Raw genomic sequence first — 25,737 nt, 5'->3', positions numbered from 1 at the left:
CAATGCCTTAAAGAAAACATGGCGTAACTTAAGGTCTCCCTAATGTGATATACACCATCTATCGAAGGAAAGCCTTTTATAAATCAAGACATGCCTAGAACGTCTGTCAAATTTCCTACAAACTAATCTCACCGTAAACAATTGAGCCGATGAATTCTGACCAACACTAGACAAGATTTCATCAATCATATCTCCTGGTAGGACTTCTATAATATTCGATCGTCTACCCTTAACATCCATTTCGTATTTTTATACTGTAAAAGAGATGAAAAATTAGATCTTATAAAGGATGATAGAATACAAACATTACAAGCCATTTTTACATACAGTATAAAAGTACAAGCACACTAAAGTACATATATTACATAGCATGATTACAATTCTTTATTCCGACTCACTTGTTTCCTCCTCCTCGGACTTGGTTCGTTTTGCTAATTTCCTAGGGATACATGGTGCTCCTCTAATACGAGCCGTCGTTTTCACAAATGGTTTAGAAAAACCTGGTGGCTTAGATGTTCCCTGGTTATAGTTAAAGTTTAAGAAATACGGGTGTTTACGATATATCCCATCTGGATATTTCATGTTAACATAAAGTTCATCGGTTTTGGACTCGGGTTTTTCTATTTTGATAGCTTTTCCCTTATTATTTTCTTTTGCCTTATTAAATTGAGCCAGGATAATTTCTATAACATCATCGGAATCCTCGTCGGGATCCGATTCATCAGAAAATTGGTAATTTTTCCAATATTTTGCTTCCTCGGCGGAAACACCATTGACCATTTTTAATTTTGGTCCGTTGGTTGAGGATTTTCTTTTATTTATCTGTTTTTCTGTGGTTCTTAATATTTCCTCCTCCAGAACCTCTTCTTCTGGTTCCTCTTCTTCCGGTTCCTCTTCTTCCGGTTCTTCTTCTTCTTCCCGAATTTGTGAATCTTCCCAAAATACATTCGACTCTTCATTATTATTGGGTGAGTCGATGGGATTTGTACTAGAGCTAGACATCTATCACACAATAGCAAGCACGTTAAGAGATTAATATATCACATAATATTTACATGTAAAAATATATAGTTTCCAACAAACGTGTTAAGCAATCGTTTTTAAAGAAAAACACGGTCGAAGTCCAGACTCACTAATGCATCCTAACAAACTCGATAAGACACACTAATGCAAATTTCTAGTTCTCTAACACCAACGCTCGGATACCAACTGAAATGTCCCGTTCATATGGATTATAAACGTTTCATATTAATTGGTTTCGTTGCGAGGTTTTGACCTCTATATGAGACATTTTTCAAAGACTGCATTCGTTTTTAAAACAAACCATAACCTTTATTTTATCGACAAAGGTTTAAAGGACATAGCGTAGATTATCAAATAATGATAATCTAAAATATAGTGTTTACACACGACCATTACATAATGGTTTACATTAATATGTTACAACAAAAGGTAATTCCGAATGCAGTTTTTAAACAATATAATACAAGCATGCTGACTCCAAATCTTGTCTTTAATTAGCATGCAACAGCGGAAGCTCTTAATAATCACCTGAGAATAAACATGCTTTAAACGTCAACAAAAATGTTGGTGAGTTATAGGGTTAATCTTTATCATAAATCATAATAATAGGCCACAATATTTCAATTATAACCGCACACGTAACCCGTGTACAAAGTAATACGCGTAACTCGCGAATTAAAAATCATTCATATGGTGAACACCTGGTAACCGACATTAACAAAAATGCATCGAGAATATCCCCATCATTCCGGAACTCTCATCGGACATGATAAAATCGAAGTACTAAAGCATCCGTAACCCGGATGGGGTTTGTTAGGCCCAATAGATCTATCTTTAGGATTCGCGTCAATTAGGGTTTTCGTTCCTTAATTCTTAGATTACCAGACTAAAAAGGGTGATATTCGGTTTAATAATCCAACCATATAATGTTGTTTCAAGTACTTGTGCCTATTTTGTAAAACATTTATAAAACTGCATGTATTCTCATCCCGAAAATATTTGGTAGTAAAAATGGGATTATAACTCACTTTCACAGATTATCAATTCGTCGAGAATTAGACTTGGCCATGGGTCGATTCACGAACCTATAACAAATATATATATACATATCAAAGTATGATCGAAATATATTCACAACATATTTTATTATGTTTTAACGATTTAAGTTTGTTAAGTTAACAGTCCAACGTTAGTAGTCCACAATTAGTTGTACACAGTTAGTAGTACAGAAATAAATCAATATATATATTATCTCGAATCAGTCCACGATCCAGTGTATACAAGTCTCAGACTCGATCACAACTCAAAGTATATATATTATTTTAGAATCAACCTCAACCCTGTATAGCTATCTCGAGCATTACCGCATATAGAGTGTCTATGGTTATTCCAAATAATATATATAGATGACGTCGATATGATATGTCAAAACATTGTATACGTATCTATGGTCTATCAAGATTACATAATATATGTTAGATTACATGTATAATACAATATAAGTTAGTTAAGTTATGGTTAGTATAGATTTGTTATAAAATTTTCGTAGCTAAACTAGTAAATCTAACCAATTTTGTTTTACCCATAATTTCTTCGTTATAAATCCGTTTTGAGTGAATCAAGTTGATATGGTTTCATAATGAACTGAAATTTATGAAACTAAACAGGAAAAGTATAAGTTTATAGTCAAAAATACAGGTTACAAGTCATTTTTGAAAGAGGTAGTCATTTCCATCGAAAAAACGACATCTTGATGACCATTTTGAAAAACATACTTCCACTTTGAGTTTAACCATGATTTTTGGATATAGTATCATGTCCATATGAAATATCATTTTTCCAGAAAACAAACTTCAATTTCAAAGATTAAGACAGTTTTTATTTTTCCAACCCAAATCAGCCCCCGGTTTTACTACAACGGCGTATGTCCGGTTTTACGGTGTTCTTCGTGTTTTCAGGTTGTAAATCATTAAGTTAGCATATCTGATAAGGCTAAAAAGGAACATATATTTCATAGCATTATCCCTCAAGAAAGACAAGATTTTAGTTGCAATTGTTCTATTTTCAAGTAATATTCGTTTATATTAAATAAGTGCAAAGACAAAAGGCAGATTCGACGAATTGAAGACACAAAGGTCCGAAAAGCTAAAAAGTACAAGATACAATTAAAGTGGTTCAATTTATTGATGAGAAACGTCTAAAAATGACAAGAGTACAAGACGCAAAACACAAAGTACACGATATAAAATAGTACGAAAGAGCGTTCGAAAATCCGGAACCGAGGCATGAACCAACTTTCAACGCTCGACGCAACGGAGCTGAAAGTACAAGTCAACTATGCACAAGAATATAATATAATATTTAAATAATTCATAATAAGAATAATATTAAATAATAAAAAGTTGTTAATTGAGCATAGTTCAGGGGTCATAAGTGAAAATTTCAATTTATCATTTGCCTATAAAAGGCCATCTAAATCGATGATTTAGATACACCTTTTTCCAATCTTCTTTCTTTCTTATGTAATTTATATTTATATTTATAATATTAAGTTTAATTTAAGATTAATAATAATTGGGTTATTGTAAGAAATGTTTTACGGGTTTTAAAGTAGGAACTCTGTCCGTGTAACGCTACGCGATTAATAATCACTGTAAGTTATGTTCTTCCTTTTTAAATTAATGTCTCGTAACTAAGTTATTATTATGCTTATTTAAGCCGAAGTAATCGTGATGTTTGACTAAATATTAAGACGGGGTTATTGGATTTTGTACCATAATTAAGGTTTGGGCAAAAGACCGACACTTGTGGAAATTGGACTATTGACTATTAATAGATGGGGGGTATTGTCTAATTGAGTGACAACTCATTGGAGTCTGTCGAACCTATCTTCAAATTAATTATCCTAATAATTAATAATGATTATGGTTGTCCTATTTAGTGACGTTCATATGGAATCTATTATAATCATTTAATTAATTATTCGGGTTGGGTAATTGATTATTCAAACTGATCAAGTGGGTAAATTAATATTCATATCTAATCAAAACAGGGGTAGATTACATACAGTGATAACTGGTGTAATTGTTGAAAGAAGTGATAACTGCGTCACAGTTTAAATCCTTAATTAGTTGGAATATTTGACTTCGGGTATAAGGGTAATTTGACGAGGACACTCGCACTTTATATTTATGACCGATGGACTATTATGGATAAAAACCAGATAGGTATCAAATAAACCATGACAAAGGACAATTAACCCGAGTAACAATTAATTAAAATCAAAACGTTAAACATCATGATTACGGAAGTTTAAATAAGCATAATTGTTTTATTGTATTTTTCATCGCACTTTTATTTTCTGTCATTTTATTTATCGCAATTTATTTTACGCACTTTAATTTTTGTCATTTATTTTTACGCTTAAAATCGACAAACCGGTCATTAAACGGTAAAACCCCCATTTTATAATAATACTACTACTTATTTATATATATATTTTTACAAATAAACTTAATAATATAGCGTTAACTTCACCAGCTCCCTGTGGAACGAACCGGACTTACTAAAAACTACACTACTCTACGATTAGGTACACTGCCTATAAGTGTTGTAGCAAGGTTTAGGTATATCCACTCGATAAATAAATAAATAAAACTTGTGTAATATTTCGTCGCATTTTGTAGTAAAAATTAATACTATTTCCTACCCTCACGCTACACACATCAAGTTTTTGGCGCCGCTGCCGGGGAGCGCTAAAACGCTATATTTTTAATTATAATAATATTGAAATAAAATATAATAATATAATAATATTGAAATAGAATATAATAATATAATAATATTGAAATAGAATATAATAATATAATAATATTTTAAAATCAAAATTTGATACGTAAAGTTTTAAAAAGTCGTATTTATTAAATACTTCAGGGGTATATTATGTAACTTATAATTAATAATTTCTATCATGTCGCTTTCATGTGAATAGTAAATTAATTAATTTATTTTCATTTACTATTCATGAATAGTAAATAAATTAAAAAAAAAGTTTTGAAAAAAAAATTATAATTATAAAAAAATTATTAATTTGTAAAAAAAAAATCGTTTTTAAAAAAAAAAAGTTGTAAAAAAAACGTTTTTTTTTAAGAAAAAAAATTCGTTTTTTTAAAAAAAAAAATTTGTAAAAAAAAATTCGTTTTTAAAAAAAAAAAAAATTTTTTAAAAATAATAAATAATAATTTTTTTTTTAAGTTTTATTACCTTTAGATTTTTAGACTATAGTTACAATTTTTAGTATTAAGTTTAGTTTTGCATAGTTATTTTTATTTCTAGAATTTTTAGGTTTGCCGTAAAATCCCTTAAGTGCTTATTCCTTAGACTAAGATTTAGGTGCTTTAGAATTTTGCGACGCCGTTTTTCGCGCTACTTTCTTATTTTTATTTTTCGACGCCTATTTTTCGACCTTTTATTTTTCGACATTTTTCGACGCGCAATCTATTTCTTTCTTATTTCTCGCCATTCTAGTTTTTAGGACTTAGAATTTTTTCTACTTCTTCTCTAAATTTCTTAAAATTACGAAAATTTATTTTAAGTGGTTAAATTGATAGACATCAAAATTTTCTGGTTCGTAGTAATAGTTGGATTTGTACGTGGACCGGGTTATTGGAGCCAAACAGTACTCAATTATATTGAGACCAAACGAATCCTGCCCCTCTGCTGCATCTTTTGGCTATTCGAAACGTGGGCAAAATCAGAAAAGTCTATTGATTGGATAACTTATTATAATTTTTCTTTCCTTTTAAAAACTAATAGGATATTCAGTAAATGCACCGAGCAAGACGTTCACCACCTGTAACTAGATCAAGACATTTAGCAAATATAACCGCCGTTGATTTTTCTTTAGAATCGTCATCCAGTCGACCAAGTACTTCAGTTCAAATTTCCGATAATCCATTTTTTGAACCCAACCTCACAATTGAGAATCCAGAGAATATTCAGGAACGGTTCGTAGATCCTGAACCACTAAACTTTCCTCCGGAGCCACCAATCATTCAAACAGAGATTGTTGAGGAACGAACCGGACTTACTAAAAACTACACTACTCTACGATTAGGTACACTGCCTATAAGTGTTGTAGTAAGGTTTAGGTATATCCACTCGATAAATAAATAAATAAAACTTGTGTAATATTTCGTCGCATTTTGTAGTAAAAATTAATACTATTTCGTACACCCCGCTGCACACATCAAGTTTTTGGCGCCGCTGCCGGGGAATCAGAATCATCTAGTGATACCGATTCAACGAATTCAATTATGGAAGTAACGGAACCTCTAAGTATGGAAGATCGAATGAGAGCTAAACGCACGGGCCAAGGTCACGCCATTATTAAGCCAGAAGTTAATGCTCCAGATTATGAAATCAAAGGACAAATTCTACATATGGTAACTAATCAGTGCCAATATAGTGGTACGCCAAAAGAAGATCCCAACGAACATCTTCGTACCTTTAATAGGATCTGTACACTATTCAAAATCCGAGAAGTGGAGGATGAACAGATATATCTCATGTTGTTTCCCTGGACTTTAAAGGGAGAAGCCAAAGATTGGTTAGAATCGTTACCTGAAGGGGCGATTGACACATGGGATGTCTTAGTTGAAAAATTTCTTCAAAGATTCTTTCCGGCATCTAAAGCCGTGAGACTTCAAGGAGAAATTGTTACGTTCACACAAAAGCCAAATGAAACATTATATGAGGCGTGGACAAGATTCGGAAGGATGTTGAGAGGATGTCCTCAACACGGTTTAGACACTTATCAAATAGTACAAATATTCTACCAAGGTGTCAACGTTGCTACAAGAAAAGACATCGACATAACAGCTGGTGGTTCCATTATGAAGAAAACCGCAACTGAAGCTTACAAAATTATTGATAACACTGCTTCCCACTCTCATGAGTGGCATCAAGAAAAAGATATCTTTCGATCATCTAAAGCGGCTAGAGCCGATTCTAGCCATGACTTTGATTCCGTTTCCGCAAAAATAGATGCTTTCGAAAGACGAATGGAAAAGATGAATAAAGATATTCACGCAATACGAATCAGTTGTGAGCAATGCGGTGGACCACACTTATTGAAAGATTGTCACATTGAACCAACGATGGAACAACGAGAGAATGTTTCCTATATGAACCAAAGGCCGGAAAATAATTATCAGAATAATTATCAACCGCCAAAGCTAAACTTTAATCGAAATCAAAACATTCTTTACAATCCAAATGGACCCAACAACAACTCGTACAACCAACAAGGTCCGAATAACCAACCGACTCAAAACAACACTTTCAATCAACAAAGACCTAGCTTGTATAAACCATCACAACAAACCGAAGAGAAAAAGCGAAATCTAGAAGAAATGATGGTAAAGCTAATGGAATCTCAAACACAATTTATTACATCTCAAACCCAAACGAATGAGAGGTTTGATCAGTCATTAAGAACTCAACAAGCTACCATTTTGAATCTAGAAAAACACGTTGGTACTCTTGCTAGCATGATGAGTAAGAGGGAACAAGGAAAGCTACCGAGTAATACTGAAGTAAATCCTCGGAATGAGAATGTTAATATGGTCTCAACGAATTCTGAAAAACCAGCTCCAGAAAATGGGAAGGTTTTAGATTTGAGTAACAATGAAGAAGTTACACCACCACCACCCGAGTATGTAAAGCCAGTGGTGGCACCATACAAACCACCCATCCCGTTTCCAAGAAAAGGAGTGGAGTATGAGCAAGTAATAGGTAATAAAGTTGGTGATACCATTGGAAAGAAGAAGAAGAAAAAGAATAAGAAAGTGCAAGAAACAAAAACAGTAGAAGTAAACCCGGTGAATACAGTTCCATCAAAACCTCCACCTAGGGTAGGTGATCCGGGTGAATTTATTGTTCCTTGTCTACTTAGCGATTGTGTCATGTATGATGCACTAGCAAATTTAGGTGCAAGTGTGAGTGTTATGCCTCTTTCATTATATAAGAGATTAGGTGTAGGTGAGTTAAGTCCAACGGATATGAGTGTTCGACTCTTTGATCAAACCATTAAGCATCCAGTTGGAATTGCTGACAACCTACCCGTTCAAGTAGGTAATTTAACCTTTCTAGTCGAATTTATTGTCATTGACATAGAAGAGGACCCAAACGTTCCTCTAATTTTAGGTCGACCATTCTTTGCGTCCACCGGGGCGTTATTTGATGTAGGAATTGGAAGAATGACACTTAGTAGTGGTAACAAATCGATCACCTTTATGATTCGAAAGTCTAAATCTCCACCAACCAAAACCATTGAACCAGCAAAAACGATTGGTAACAACCATGTTGTTTTACCAACTCCAACGGTAGTGCTTAATAATAATAAAACGCCTAAGTGTGGGGAAAATGAAGTAACACCTAATGATGACCTGATAACAAAGAACCCCGTTGTTGATACGAAATTAAATGACCCCGTTATTAATAGTTCAATGAAGAAACTTATTAAACGGATTCGCGGTGCTAGAACCAAGGGGAACTTTAAGTTATGTAACCGGTTAGTATCCAATCTATCACCTAAAGAAAAGGAGAAACTAGTTGAAATTGTGGATATTACACAGGAATCCGACCAATGGCTTAAAGAAAAAGTCACGGATATGCAAATTGATTATGGACCAAGAGAAATTGACGATGAAGTTAATCACAATTTCGACACCACAGCTACCTAAGTGTGGGGAGATTTAAATGTTCTAAAAAGAAAATGCTGTCTAGAGTTAATTGTTCTGTTCTCGTGTAGTTCCGAGAATGGAATCCGATTGGTCTTTTCCGCTAGCAGACACTAAAGAACTAGTTTTCTCCCACCATTCTGAATTTTTATTTTTTAGGTTTTAATTAATATGCCTTTTAAATTTAAGTTTTGTGTGATTTTAAAAACAAAATTTACTTTATTTCATTAAGTTTAAAAAATTGATTTCTAAAATTCGTCGTAAGTTGAAGACTAGGTCGTTGAACCGAAATTGCTTTACCCAAGGACGGGGCGATAAATTTTGTTATCATTATTTTTTTAATTTTATTGATCTAAAGTATGCAAAAAATATATATATATATATATATATATATATATATATATATATATATATATATATATATATATTATATTTTATAAATTTTTAAACGTGGGATAATATATCAAACTTTAAAAATATGTATATATATGTTTGTATTTTATGTTATGTACAAAACAGGGTAAAACAGCGCACTTTCAAAGACTAGCATTAAGTTCAGCAAAAGCTACTAATTTTGACGACAAGACGCAAAATATCAAATGTGATATGACAACAACATGTTTGCAAACTCGGTATTTTTAATCACTTTTCTACACTAATCACCCTCGTGAATTTATAATTAGAGTCTGATTTCATGCAAATGAGGGCATTGCATGATCTTAAGTGTGGGGAAGGGTTATAAATTCTCTCGGGTTTACACTTGGTTTATTTGCCAAATTTTGCGAAAATTTGAAAAATTTTCAACTAAATGAAATCAAAATCATGTTTATATATATTTATGAACGATGAAAACTAGGTGTTAATACCGAAATTATTGTTACCTCAAAAAGGACATAAATTGAGAAACAACCCAAAACGCTTGAATTAATTTAAAATGGAATAAAGGAGAATAAAAAGGCAAAGAAAGAAACTAAGTGTGGGGAGAATATACCAAGTTATTCAATTAAAAACTATCTATCACATGTTTGTGTAAAGTTTATTGCAGGTGCTTTTGTTTTGGACTAAATTAACTGTTTTACCCGATTTATTGTAATACTTTTGAAAGAAGAGATGGATCTACACGATGAATCAATTCCATCATTAAAAGGAAGTAAAGTCTTCCGAAAAAGACACGCGCTTCTTGATTTAGGTCAAGAAGTTGTCGTCCAGACCAGCTGTAGGTTGACGAAAAATCTAGAAAAGTCATCTCTAAAATCAGCAGGAAATCCACGGACCTCAGCATCAAACAGGGTCGCCAGGTGGTCAGATTTATCCTAACCATGAGAAGGATTTATCTCGTACAATGGGGAGGCACCGTGAAAATTAGCTTGATAAGACTAATGAATCAGATCCCCAGAAAGGATAATCTCCTTAAAGATTAAAAATCAGCATTTAAGCCTGATATTACTCAATCCTTGATATTGACCTTAAAGATTGAGAATTCAAACTCATGGAATTCAATGATATCTAAACTCGAGCTTGAACGAGAAAATATTTTGATCAAAAATACAAACCGATTTGTTTTCTGAAAACCCATTTTCAATGCGTTCATCACCATTGAACGTAAAATCCTAGGAATTCACCTGGAATTCATTAGGTCACCTGAACCAAATCGGGTGTCAACCGTAAGAACGGTGGTTGCATAGCATGGTCGGAGACAGGACCTTGTGCCAGACCGAAAAATCATAGGATGATCTTTACTATTGCTCCTACCAAGGATAGTACTAGCATCCGACACGTCAAAAGACCATAATCATCTGCATGTCATGGGACATTGCCTTAACAGTTTCTTGTTCATCGCTTTCCTTTACAACCGGACGGTAGTTTACCGAAAGGTAATATACGGAACAAGTAAATTGGATGTGTGCTTTCCGATACAGGGATAGCAGTGGATTACACGAACCTAAAAGTTTTTAGCCAAAATATTGATCCACAAATATATTTTGCAACAACGAATGGTGGGTCAAATCAGAAAACTTATCTAGGGTAAAATCTAGATTGAATTTTCAAAAGATCAAATGTTTTCATAAAGATCCAATTTTCTAAAGGATCTACATTTTTATAGTCATGTGGGACTGTAAACCGCCTTTCAAATGTGCACTTTGCTTTGGAAACCGAAAGTAAATCGGCTATTTGATTGCAAGTGTCGTTGACCTAAACCCAAGGCAACTGTGGATGACACACCCACCTTTAACCATGGTTCTATCGTTACTATCATTGTTTATACCGCTCTATCAAAATCACTGATGTACAAAGTGTGAAGAATAAAGAAGTGATTCGTGTGATTTGTATTATCTTATTTCAAGACTGTATTGCTTGAGGACAAGCAATGCTCAAGTGTGGGGATATTGATAAGGCTAAAAAGGAACATATATTTCATAGCATTATCCCTCAAGAAAGAAAAGATTTTAGTTGCAATTGTTCTATTTTCAAGTAATATTCGTTTATATTAAATAAGTGCGAAGACAAAAGGCAGATTCGACGAATTGAAGACACAAAGGTCCGAAAAGCTAAAAAGTACAAGATACAATTAAAGTGGTTCAATTTATTGATGAGAAACGTCTAAACATGACAAGAGTACAAGACGCAAAACACAAAGTACACGATATAAAATAGTACGAAAGAGCGTTCGAAAATCCGGAACCGAGGCATGAACCAACTTTCAACGCTCGACGCAACGAAGCTGAAAGTACAAGTCAACTATGCACAAGAATATAATATAATATTTAAATAATTCATAATAAGAATAATATTAAATAATAAAAAGTTGTTAATTGAGCATAGTTCAGGGGTCATAAGTGAAAATTTCAATTTATCATTTGCCTATAAAAGGCCATCTAAATCGATGATTTAGATACACCTTTTTCCAATCTTCTTTATTTCTTATGTAATTTATATTTATATTTATAATATTAAGTTTAATTTAAGATTAATAATAATTGGGTTATTGTAAGAAATGTTTTACGGGTTTTAAAGTAGGAACTCTGTCCGTGTAACGCTACGCGATTAATAATCACTGTAAGTTATGTTCTTCCTTTTTAAATTAATGTCTCGTAACTAAGTTATTATTATGCTTATTTAAGCCGAAGTAATCGTGATGTTTGACTAAATATTAAGACGGGGTTATTGGATTTTGTACCATAATTAAGGTTTGGGCAAAAGACCAACAATTGTGGAAATTGGACTATTGACTATTAATAGATGGGGGGTATTGTCTAATTGAGTGACAACTCATTGGAGTCTGTCGAACCTATCTTCAAATTAATTATCCTAATAATTAATAATGATTATGGTTGTCCTATTTAGTGACGTTCATATGGAATCTATTATAATCATTTAATTAATTATTCGGGTTGGGTAATTGATTATTCAAACTGATCAAGTGGGTAAATTAATATTCATATCTAATCAAAACAGGGGTAGATTACATACAGTGATAACTGGTGTAATTGTTGAAAGAAGTGATAACTGCGTCACAGTTTAAATCCTTAATTAGTTGGAATATTTGACTTCGGGTATAAGGGTAATTTGACGAGGACACTCGCACTTTATATTTATGACCGATGGACTATTATGGATAAAAACCAGATAGGTATCAAATAAACCATGACAAAGGACAATTAACCCGAGTAACAATTAATTAAAATCAAAACGTTAAACATCATGATTACGGAAGTTTAAATAAGCATAATTGTTTTATTGTATTTTTCATCGCACTTTTATTTTCTGTCATTTTATTTTCTGTCATTTTATTTATCGCAATTTATTTTACGCACTTTAATTTTTGTCATTTATTTTTACGCTTAAAATCGACAAACCGGTCATTAAACGGTAAAACCCCCATTTTATAATAATACTACTACTTATTTATATATATATTTTTACAAATAAACTTAATAATATAGCGTTAACTTCACCAGCTCCCTGTGGAACGAACCGGACTTACTAAAAACTACACTACTCTACGATTAGGTACACTGCCTATAAGTGTTGTAGCAAGGTTTAGGTATATCCACTCGATAAATAAATAAATAAAACTTGTGTAATATTTCGTCGCATTTTGTAGTAAAAATTAATACTATTTCCTACCCTCACGCTACACACATCAATATTATATAAATATAGAACATGTGTTTAGTTGATTTTAAAAGTTAAGTTAGAAGGATTAACTTTGTTTGCGAACAAGTTTAGAATTAACTAAACTATATTCTAGTGATTACAAGTTATAATCTTCGAATAAGATAGTTTTATATATATGAATCGAATGATGTTATGAACACCATTACTACCTCAAGTATAGTAGGTAAACCTACTGGAAATGATGAGAAAATAACTTGAGCTTCAAAGGATCTTTGATGGCTTGGAAGTTCTTGAAGTAGAATCATGACACGAAAACAAGTTCAAGTAAGATTACTACTCGAACTAAGATAGTTATAGTTATAGAAATTGAATCAAAACTTGAATATGAATATTACCTTGAATTAGAAAGATAACCTACTGTAAATAACAAAGGTTTCTTGATCTTAGATGATTGATTGGAATGGATTAGGAAGCTTGAAAGTAGACTTGCAAACTTGAAAGTGTTCTTGTTGTGTTCTTGAGTAGTTGTTTTGTAAGTTAATCTAAGTTAGGATTTTTGAACTAGATTGATGTAGATTTTGATGAGGATGATGAAGAACACGTAGAACATCAAGAGAGAACTTGAGATAGAGTAGTTTGATGCATGGAAGTTGAAAAATGAAAGTGATAATGGTGATGGTGAAAAACGTGATTTAGCTCTCCATATAAGGTTCCATTTAGTTTGTAATTTTGTGAGATATTTCATGCTAGTTGTCAAATGATGGTTCCCACATGTTTAGGTGACTTATTAGGGCTGCGAAGAGCTGATAATTGAAGTGTATATACCAATAGTAAATACATCTAAAAGCTGCGTATCATACGAGCACGAATACGGGTGCATACGAGTAGAATTGTTGATGAAAATGAATGAGAATGTAATTGTAAGTTTTTTTGTTAAGTATGAGTGTTTTGATATATGTCTTGAAGTCTTCCAAAAGTATATTAATACATCTTAATACACTACATGTATATACACTTTAACTGAGTCGTTAAGTCATCGTTAGTCGTTACATGTAAGTGTTGTTTCGAAACCTTTAAGTTAACGATCTTGTTAAATGTAATTAATCCATTGTTATTATACTTAAATGAGATGAGATGTTAAATTGTTATATTAACATGATAAAATGGTGTATGAATATATCTTAATATCATATATATATATATATATATATATATATATATATATATATATATATATATATATATATATATATATGCATATATATATATATATATATATATATATATATATATATATATGTTAAAATACTATTACAACGATAATCGTTACATATAAATATCGTTTTGAATTTCTTAAGTTAGTAGTCTTGTTTTCTGTATAAAGTTCATTGTTAATATACATAATGAGATACTTACTTATCATTTCATCATGTTAAACATATATATATGTTCATATATATAATATCATGTCATATACAAGTTATAACATTCGTGAATCATCGGACAAACTGGGTGGTCAAACGTTAACACAAAATCCGTTTTAATTAATCAGGTCTTAACAAGTTTGATTGTTTAACATGTTGGAAATATTTATTCATGTAAATATTAATCTCATATAATATATAATCATGGAAAAGTTCGGATCACTACATCTTTATGTTCGGATAGGGAAGGATTGTCTACATCTCACCTCCCCCATACACCACTCATGTGATATTGGGTTTTGTTGTTGTATTTGATAAAACAATTCTTTAAACGTCAAAATAAACATAAATTACATAAAATAGGGAAATTTAGATAATAAGGTTGTCTTTTAGTGGAATTTTCCATTTTTTAAATTACTTATCTTGAAATTCGAAGATTATAGTTGATGAAATATGTAATGCTTGATACCAAGGTTGCAAAATTCGCTATTTGGGGATTAATCGAGAATTAATCGGATTGTACTATATGCATTTAAATATTAAATTTCAAAAATTATATGTGTAAATATAGAATAAAATCATAAATATAAACATAAACTTTAACATAATTGTTTAAATTTGTTCATGTTATTCAAAAACTATAAATCTGGTTTAAATTCTTGTTAAAATGTTGACAAATATTGACTTTGACTGATTTTGATTATCAAATTCGATTTTGACCCATCAATTGACGTTGACCGATTAATTAAACGGATTTTGAAAAATCGGAACACATTGCTCTTAATAATGATTAATCGGGGATTAATCGGGATTTTTACAACAATGCTGGATACTCTATTTTTGCATATCTCATTTACTGAACAAGTACATCTTTATATCAAGGAGTTAGTGGCTTAGTGGTATCCAGTAGCGGAACTTGAACCCGACTACAAATGGAGCGGGTGTAAAAATTTACGGAGTATTAATTTTTTCATGACAGCTGTGGCGAACACTAAAAAAACTTATTTTTTAGTAAATATTTTTTAGTGTAATTTTTTTTTTCTTTGGGGCGGGTGACCCGTCCTGCCCTAGCTATCCTCCGTCCCTGGTGGTACCAGTTGTCTTAGAAGTTGATCCCATAATGAAGTTGTTGCTAAATATTGTTGCATATATGGGTTATTAGCAAAGGTATTATACAAGCATATCAAAACCATATTGGGTGGTCGGTATTGGTTGGTTTCAATATGAAAAATAGGTTTAAAGTGTACCTAAAAATCTACTAGTACAATTTTTTCTTCCAGATCTTTATAAAGGAATACAACATAAGCTTGGAGAATTAAGAAGCGTGGGGAAACGAGCGTTATTAACTTACACTTTCAATATAATTAGTATCTAAGTGAAGGACACCAGCTTATCTTAATAAATAGTAATTAATTAATGAACTAGGTTAACGACAGTTATACTTAGAAATTTGACTATAACGATCTTCATAAAAGCAATTATGATGCTAGAGAATTAAGTCTAAGTGGATGTCTTTGTCTTATTAAATTCGTATTTGTTTATTTGCGTTCCTTTGTTTATTTATTTTTTTTAAATAAAATATCTCTTCAATTTACTTAAAATTCTTATTAGTTTTAAATTCTTAAATTCAACTGCTCAATGTGGACAAACCTGAACTCACATGTGCTAGTTACGTACGATTGAGATAGTTTCTCATAAGTGTGGAGTTAATTGTTAGGTACAGTTTAATTTTAGTAGGTGTAGAAAACACACATCAGAGACTTGGTTGACAAGTTTGTTATGAGGATGGGTTTAAAGTCTGCATATAAGATATCCAATTCCCTTCTAATGAAAATCATAAGCTGAATTCAATGTGAAAGGCTTATAATTAGAAAATAGGAGTACATAATTTTGTATCATCCCAAGGTAAGGAATGTACTCGTATCTATTGAAGGTGAGGTTGAAGTTTAGCTTGTAACCGCTTCAAATAATTATGAATAATTATTATGAGTAATTAATTGGCCATTAAGTCTCATAATGAATTTCATCTTTTGGGTGCCTATATAAGAGAAGAAACTATTATCATGAGGAAGAGATAAGAAAAACACTGAATACCACTAGCAAACGGGTTCTTGCTTTGTGTCAAAAGTTAGAATATAATTTTTGTCTTATCCCAAAGTAATATTCGTGTAACCCTGACCAGAAGACCAATTCTAACCCATCTTTAGTTTTCATCCGTCAGATGACTTGTACACAAGTGACGAAAACTAACGGCCCCATAGAGTTGCTGTTCTGAAGAATGTTCTGCTGTGCTGCTTTCGTATTCTGAAGGGTCTAAAGGTGTAAATTGCACCTCCTATATAAAGAAAGAATGAGATGGTAGACTGGTGGTAGCTATCATCAAATCAAAGCTCTAATGTTCATTCACATCTGATTCATTCCTCTTCTCGCGACTTTATATTTCTTTCTGGTATAATATACTCCGTCGTAATATTTCTTTCTTTTATATTCTAACACTTTGCTACACTCTTTGTTTTGTTGTTGATTAGTTTTCTAAGAGAGTTTATCCTGTTTGTATTCGCCATTGTTCTTATTATGTATTATGTATTAAGTTTGATTGTTGAATGTTGTTGATTTCTGAATGATATTGCAAGATTCTTTACAGTACTTTTACCTTGTGGAAATACTGTGAGTTGCTCCTGCTTGATTTCGCCGCCACCACCATCAACACCACCACCGGTCAACTTCAGCCGTCATCAACCATCTCCCGGTGAGCTCGATCACTAATTCTTCTCTCGTGATACCATATATTAAGTACGTTTTTCTTTAACCCGTTATCACCTGTGCCAGTATCCGTTTGAATCACACCAATTAGGGGTTTCAATCAAAGTAATCATGATTTCGGGATGCTCGTCTGATGTATTTCCTAATCTTTTTCACCGGTGTATTAGTGTATACAATCATTATTCTTGTTATGCAAGGATTATACTTATTCACATAGGTGATCCTGAAAAAGTGGTCCGAGAAAATTATAAATTATTTTGTACGAGAATTTTCGTTATATGAAATAGCATGCTTTTCAGTTCGACATGCCTGTAGGCCCGGTGTATCGTATGTTAACACAACCCGTATACATTAATAGTTTTGGAGCCATTGTCTATGGTTATTGATCCAAAAGGTACACTTTGTATGTGGAAAGGTCCATTTATAGATTATAATCTCATTATTCGGGGTCTTGGTCGATTTTCAACGAGCAAACCAACATTTAAGCCAATTAATCAACAGAAAGATGGCGTTTATAATTACCTCATTGATGTTGAAGATGGCCACTTCTATGTTACTGAAAAAAACTCCATAAGCAAGGTGAGTTGATCAGCATACTAATTCTTTTATTACTTGTTATTTTCATTAATGTTTTGAATTTTGAATTTGCCATCATTGAACCTCTTACACTCACTTTTGTTGTTTTCAGTACGATCGCAAACCACTTTTAAATGGGGGGTTGAAGATGTGAAGAAACTAGTAGGAGTTCATGGTGATAAAACTCTGCTAGCTGCTGTCTAGTGTGGATTCTGAAATTTCTGTTGGGCCTAAAACTGCTATTTTAAAGTCAGATGGAGAGGCTTCTTCAAGTTCTAGTACACCGACAACAGATGGTTTACAATTAAGTGGATCTGATTTAGATGTATTTGGTCAAAGCCTCAAGTTCTTGTTGACTAATTACCTGCTTGAATATAATTCCACCAGAACAAACAAGTCTTGGTCCTTGAGATTTTCAGAAAATTAAAACCATATAAATGTCCTGGCTGCAGCTTATGTTCTCCTCTGACTTTGACTTCAGGTGATGAGCGATTACGACAGTTAAGTTCTTTTCATTACGCCATTTTTCAAATTCCTGGCGATCTTTTGGGGTTCTTGCAGAATAATAGAATCATTCATGATGAACGATCAAGATATAAAAAGGAGAAGGATCAGAAAAAAAAAAAAAAAAAAAAAATAGGAAGCCTATACTTCCTGATATAGAATTTCTTACGCCTTGTAACCGTACAAGTCTGAGGAATGGGACTTGTTCTGATAGACCTGCTCTTACGCGACAAATTTCGAAAGTAAATGCTTCTGATTCTGATTTAAAGGAGGTCAAAATTTTGCAAGCGTGTATTGGTCAACCCAACGTTCTTTTGTCGTTAATTGTGGAAGACGACCACTTCTATAATGTTGTTATTAAGCCTTACATTTGTAGCTTAGATGATATTATATCGTCACCAGATCATCCGTTGGCTGGGAAAACGAAAGATTTCTTGAGGTTAGTCTTGGATATCTACAACTTTATTTATTTATCTGTGAACAAAGTCTATGACTAAATGTGTAGTTAAGCTATTTTTCTTTGATTTTCCTGTTGAATGGGACCCTTGTGGCAAAATGGGCGGCTCAGGTAACATGTCATAAAAATGCGTCGTCTAAGTTTAGACTAAAACTGCAATGAAAGCATGGATTAGAAACTTGATTCTTCTTTTACTTTATTTTCTAGTTGTAAGTATATTTGACAATCATACTCTTAAATTTGGGTCAATTGGGTGAATTGGGTCTTGAGAAAAATTAGGCCTGACAATGTAAATCAAAACTAAAAAAAAAAAAGTCCAATCGGTTTTCCTCGAACCTATTGGCTCCTATACAAAATATAAAGTAACAAGTCTAATGTGTATCAATTCCTAAAGCTTAATAAATAGAGATAGGTCTAATGGGTCTTGTGAATGGGTCAAATGGGTTAAACATAACGAATTTCATCCGCTAAACATTTATGAAAACATTCATAGTTATATCATTCGTTATATATATTAATTAATATTTTCTTATATATAAATATATATAGTAACTAATGATAACTAAAATAATATAACAAACACAAAAAAATCAAATGTAAAAATATATGACTTGTTTCTACACATGATCCATTTGGACCCGTTACCCAACCCATTTTGACCCATTTGACCCATGACCCATGACCCATCTCAACCCAAAACCGGTTTGACCCGTTACCCGAACCGACCCAACCTGACCCATTTGCCAGGTATTGTTGACACTCTTGAACATTTCTAGTGACAACTCTTAAGGGTTGTCTCTAAGAAATTTAAGAAATTCTGACATGCTTAAATTGCTTGTACATTGAAAATAGTCAATCATTTTCTAAAAATAACTTGCTTCGACCGATTTAATGTACTAATTTATACATATATTTATTTTTAATGGATGTCATTAGAAAACATCAATACCCTTTTATAAAGGTTTTGTTTGTTGATAACAAGTCGAGTGACTTTCAACATGTTAGTATGACGCTTTTAACCGCCCGCCCGGGGATACGAAAAAAGTGAGAGACCCTTTCAGTAGTAGAAGGCTTTAAAATTTACCTCTTGATGGGGCTCATCGTATTAATTATGTGATTTCATCATTTTTTTTTCATGGCAATTATTAAATGCAGGGATGCAACTAATGGACTCTTATCTTTACATCAACTTGGAATCTTTCACGGCGATTTGAATCCTTCTAATGTCAAGATATGTAAAGGTCTCTCTCCAGGTTCTTATACTGCCAAGATCACCGATATGACAGGTAAGGCATCTTTACAGATTTCAACTATATTTGTATGAATTCAATATGATCATGTTAGTGCATTCATGTTTAAGCTAATTTGTCAACCACTTGTTATTTTTTCTTTCGTTTATTTACTGATATAATATTCTAAACAAAATATTTATCCTTGCAATTTTAAAAAGGTGAACGGAAAACAAAATCTCATGTTTCCATCTTTGGCAATTGATAGGTTGTGGTAGTATCGCGGATGATTTTGCTGATTTAGGGCACTTGTGTTTCTTCACGCTCACCGAGGGTCAATTTCCGTTGAAGGACACACTTAAGGATGATGTCGCTATTAAAACAGCAGGATGTGATCTCCGAGACGACCATCTCGAACTTCATGACCTCATTTATGATGTCCTTCTTCGTAAACCGTCAATGTAAATACCTGAAATTTATATTTATATAATAATAATAATAACTTATATATAGAAAACAAAGATAGGATATCAAGTCACCGAATATGTTTGATAAAGTTTATTTATAAATTTAGAAGTGACATAATAATACTACTAAATAATAGTAATATAACGTTTTTTTAATATAAAATAATAAATGAAAAGTAATAAGATGGTACATGCACTCTTAAGGTAACGATTTTTGTTTGAATTGAAAAGTAAATAAATAATAAATTAACAAGAAGAATACCACATGGGCTGGAAGTCTGGAACGATTAACATGGGCTTCAAGATAGTATTTATCTCAATCTTAATTTTCACATATTTTGTTGCAAAAACATGTGTATCGGCAGGGACATGTTAGCCCTGTGTTGACTTTGTCAACCCATCCAGCGGTCCCTGGTAGCCCACTGGAGCCTGGCGAAACACCATCACCCATTTCCCCACAGCATGCCAGGCCCGAGAATCGAACATGCATTGTTATTGTTGCAATCTTCGCATGCGTGGTAAGAATGGTTTTCACATATTTATACGGAGTACATAATAACCCTAGCATAGTAGCATAAGATAAGATTAACTAGGGTGTTTGTGTCTACTTTTTCTTTCTGCGGCCATAGGGAAGAACAGGAACAAATTGGTGAGTTTTTTATTTATTAGTTATACATTTTTAATTAGTTCATTTGGAGCACAACGAATATTAAATAACTTAACAATCTCCTTTAGTTCGTTAGCTTTAGATTCGTACATATTGTAGAAAGGCACTTACACGTGTATATGTTTATAGATTGGATTGAATATAGATAAGTGCTTTCGGTACGTAAGATTTCAATAGTTTATGGTACGGATTCTTGTTCTTCTCAAACTATTTAAATATCGTTTTTAATTCTTATGATTAGTTCAGCGTTATTCGATTATAAAATTTTAAGTTGAGTTTTGTATGATTTAAAATTTGATTTGTGTTTCAAGACTAATGATTTATTCGTGATTATTTGTGTCAATCAAACTATGCTTTATGAAACTATTTTTGGGTCGGTTATGATATGGTTTTGATTTGTGTTATTTCGAGCTATTAATCACATCTTTTGGGGGCACCGGGGATGTGACTTTGTGTGTGGCGATTGATTCGTTGTAGGATTTGTTGGATTCGGTAGGGTGAGTGGTTGTGTTGTGCCTGCACACCATTTCACATTGTAGGGTGCATATTTGTAGGGTACATTTGGATCTGCAGGTCTTATGTACAAATTATCTGGTGGTTGTGTGTTGTCCTTATGATTTGACATGCAAACGTATGCGTTTTGTAGGAGCTCGATATGATACTTATGACACTATGAATTTTCGACTTTATATTATTTGGTTTTTAGTTGATTGGAAAATACTATTGTTAAGATCTTATATGAACTATAAATTTTGTCATCTCATAACTTCGTTTGTTTGAAGATAAAAATGTTTTTTTTACTCCTTAAATTACTTTCGTTATTTTATATCCGTTCACTGGGGATTTGGCTCAGCCGTAGTTTTTTTTCTTCTTCTACGGCAGGTAATCAGGGTTGATACAGGAATTGTTGAAGATATCTTTTAAAGATTTTTATTTTTAATTAAATAAGATTTAAGGTTTAATTATTTTATGGACAAAATTATGGTTGTTTTGGACTTATTTAATTTTATGCAATTTAAGTATTTTCGGTAATTTAAGTTATTTATAAATTTTTATAACATTTGAATTCCATGTCGAGTTGGGTGTTACAGTCAAGGTATGACCACTATACTTTAATTAGTAGTTTAAATCATTAAATGCGATCATTGAGTCGAACATAAACTATATTAGTTGGTAACAAGGATGAAGCTCAGTGAGGGCAGAGAGGGGCCTAGGCCCGCACAACAAAAATGAAACTTTTAGCCTTGTTGAGTTACGCGCGTGTCTGATGTTCAAGCATAAATCCGCAACTAGGGCAAAGATACGCTTGAGCAACGAGAGAGGGGTTTTAGGGGTCAACGACATCAACACTCTGGTCTGGTGTACCGCGATAACCCGAATCGAGATGAGGATCTCGATAGGGTGGTTAATGGTTGACGGCCGTCCGGTTAGTCGGGATAGATCAGCCGAAGGGAAAAAAAGCCTTTAAATGCAAAAACCCTTGTGAATTGTGTAGGAGAAGGATGAGAGGGAGAGAGAGTGAGATCCCCAAAATGAGAGGATGACTCTTTTATTTATAGAGGAGGAATTAGGGATTTTGGAAAGACTCGTGGGCCTTTCACATGTCAAGCCCAAGTGCCAGTGCAATGACCAAACATGATGGGCTATGCACATCATCATCTAAGCTTTTGAATTAACTAAATCAGAGTCAGTATAAAAGAAGATATGATGAAAACGGTGACAACTCGCATATTCAACAAACCTTCACCATTTTGGTCATATCTTTTTTCATTCGGACTACGATTTAGTTGTATCTAACTCAAAAAACTTTTATATTCATAATCATCTTTTTTAGAACTAAAATAAATATAGTAGTGATATTGGCCCATGAACAAGTTATACATCTAATTACATAGTCATTTTTTTTCTTCTAATTATTGTAATTTCAAACCACATTGTTAAGTAATGGATATGAAATTAACTTAAACTCCCTACAATCAAGGGGCTATATATATATATATATATATATATATATATATATATATATATATATATATATATATATATATATATATATATATATATATATATATATATATATATAGTGGTAGGATCAAGAGAAAAAGTAACCAATCGGGGGGGAGCGGGGGGAAGCAATTTTTTTTTTCGTTTTTTGAAAAAACTTTGTTCACGAACATTATAGATTGGATGAAAATAAGAACATTTAGAAAAGACACTTCGTGATGAATGTTATTATTTTGGCGGGAAAACGCTCGAAGAAGTAATATATAACAATTATCGTGTTTTTCGAGCGTATGTTGAGGTTTTAGACATTAGGGTTTAGATATTAGGGTTTAGATATTAAGGTTTATATGGTTTAGATATTAGGGTTTAGAAATTTAGGGTTTCGGGTTTAGATTTAGGGTTTAGATTTAGGATTTAGATTGAGTTTTTAACACGAACGGTTTAGAGTTTAGGGTTTAGGGTTTAGGGTTTGGTGTTTTGGGTTTATGGAATAAACTTAAAACACCAAACCCTAAACCCTAAACCCTAAACCCTAAACTCTAAATCGGACTAAATTTTACTTCACAAAACATTAAAAAAAAACGTTAACATTCTTCACGAACAATATTATCTTGAATTTTATCGATCGTTTTCCCGCCAAAATAATAACATTCATCACGAAGTGTCTTTTCTAAATGTTCTTATTTTCATCCAATCTATAATGTTCGTGAACAAAGTTTTTTCAAAAAACGATTTTTTTTTGCTTCCCCCCGATTAGTTACTTCCCCATTGATCCTGCCCTATATATATATATATATATATATATATATATATATATATATATATATATATATATATATATATATATATATATATATATTATATATATATATATATATATATATATATATATATATTCATATTTTTTTCGCATGAGGGTGTGAGCTTGCATTTCAATTTCAATAAATAAAATGATATTAACTTAAATAATGGATACATTTATTTTTGTTCTCCAGCCCATCAACTAGCCCAACAACTGCAGAAGTATTCGGTCATCCATGTGTTTTTGATCAAGATAAGTGTGCATCATTTTTAAAGATGTCAAGCGATGTTATAGAATATGAAAAAGGTGCTTTATTGCGTGCAATAGAAAAACTTGGTAACGATGTTTATGGTAATAATTGGGGTGATACGTTGAATATCGAACCCTTGTGCACACTTAAATATTACAATGGTTACTCCGAAACTAGCATGTGTAGGCTGTTACGTGCCATTAGAAATGGGTGTGGTCATTCAGAGCAGCGTGATCAAAGTATCGTGGCTGTTATTGGGAAGACTTATGGGGAAATTGCTAATTATTACTGCACTACATTACCAAAACTGTTGATAAAAGTTTATAGGGTAATGGAGAAGCATAGCAAAAAGTTAGTATTCAGAGATGTGTATTTTAAATGGTGTGTATAGCTTTTGAAAGGTTGGAAGACTTTTGTGTGGTTTTAAACGTATTTGATTCACCCCATCTCAATTGGGCCTTTATTATACACTACTACAAGAGGTTGATTTGTGTTATTTGTTTTGTTTATATATATATATATATATATATATATATATATATATATATATATATATATATATATATATATATATATATATATATATATATATATATATATATATATATATATATATATATATATACATTTCTGTTGTATCTCATTATTATAGTTGTTCATTTTTTCTCTTTCAATAAATTAGAATTAGATAGAATCTATCTTCTATAGTTTTTATTATATTGCTAAAATGATAGACATCATAAAAGAGTAATTTCTTTTGTAAGAAAAAAAAAGTCAAAAATAAAAAGAAAAAATTACTTGATGTCATAAATATATTTATTTTACAATTAAAAAACTTATATTAATTATTTATCTCTGTTCGTTTCTTGAAACAACAACGTCTACCTTTCATCAAAACCCTAAAAAACACACACCACAATTCCTAGATCGCCTCAATTGACGCCAGAAGAATTCTTGATCATTCGACCCCATAAATCATATAATCTGTGATTCTTGATCATTTGTGATTTGCCCTAATCTTCGAAACAGGTTATCCCTAATCTTGAACACTTGAGATTATTGCAATCCTGATTTGATTTGTTGCACCTGGTTGTTTTTGCTCCGATCCTTCTGCTATACGGGTATCGTTTTAATTTAAATTTTACTACGTATATGTTTCCATTGTTAGTTTAATTGATCATTGTTGATTGTAAGTGTATTGAATCTGTTTTGATGCAGAAACTAATCGATTTATTGTCGTATATGTTTTGATCATTAATTTTTTAAGTAATACGGAGTAAGTTGCTTTTGTACTGATTTACTAACCTTACGATATCCCTTTCAGGTACTAAATTACTAACCTTCATGATGTCTTTTTTATGTTCTTTCTTATACCTACATATAAAGGCCACAAAGATTGTGTAAACTTGGTGCCTGATCTAATTAACTAAGCTTCCATCTTTGCTTTGCTGTTTTAATTACGAATTTTGATTAATTTAGTATATGTTTTTCTTATGTGGTTTAATTTTGTGGTTTGTGACTGAAATGATCGATGGCAACCATTGAAACTAATACGCTTTTTGACAAGATGATAAATCTTTGCTGAATTGCGTTTGAAGATCTAACAAGGTATGTGTTAGGTTATGTATTTATGCTATGATATTTCAATGATGTTCTTACGGTAAGAATTTTGATGATTGGTTAGTGGTTGCAAAATCTAATGTAGATAGA

General features: G+C 32.1%; 1 protein-coding gene and 1 non-coding gene across 2 annotated transcripts; one reads left to right on the top strand and one right to left on the bottom strand.

Moving 5' to 3' along the window:
* Positions 1–6,722: 6,722 nt before the first annotated feature.
* LOC139903541 (small nucleolar RNA R71) lies at positions 6,723–6,829 on the bottom strand. Its single transcript, XR_011778355.1, has one exon. It is a non-coding gene; the product is annotated as a small nucleolar RNA R71 (small nucleolar RNA).
* Positions 6,830–17,446: 10,617 nt separating this feature from the next.
* Positions 17,447–24,418, top strand: LOC139901714 (serine/threonine-protein kinase/endoribonuclease IRE1-like). Its single transcript, XM_071884392.1, has 7 exons — positions 17,447–17,650; positions 17,841–17,992; positions 18,100–18,198; positions 18,288–18,590; positions 19,764–19,894; positions 20,106–20,298; positions 23,971–24,418. Exons 1-7 carry the CDS (start codon positions 17,447–17,449, stop codon positions 24,416–24,418), a joined length of 1,530 nt encoding a protein of 509 aa, XP_071740493.1.
* Positions 24,419–25,737: the final 1,319 nt, after the last annotated feature.

The sequence above is a fragment of the Rutidosis leptorrhynchoides genome, chromosome 3 (genome assembly GCF_046630445.1).
Source record: "Rutidosis leptorrhynchoides isolate AG116_Rl617_1_P2 chromosome 3, CSIRO_AGI_Rlap_v1, whole genome shotgun sequence".
Classification (NCBI taxonomy): domain Eukaryota; kingdom Viridiplantae; phylum Streptophyta; class Magnoliopsida; order Asterales; family Asteraceae; genus Rutidosis; species Rutidosis leptorrhynchoides.
This window is presented reverse-complemented; position numbering and strand designations above follow the sequence as displayed.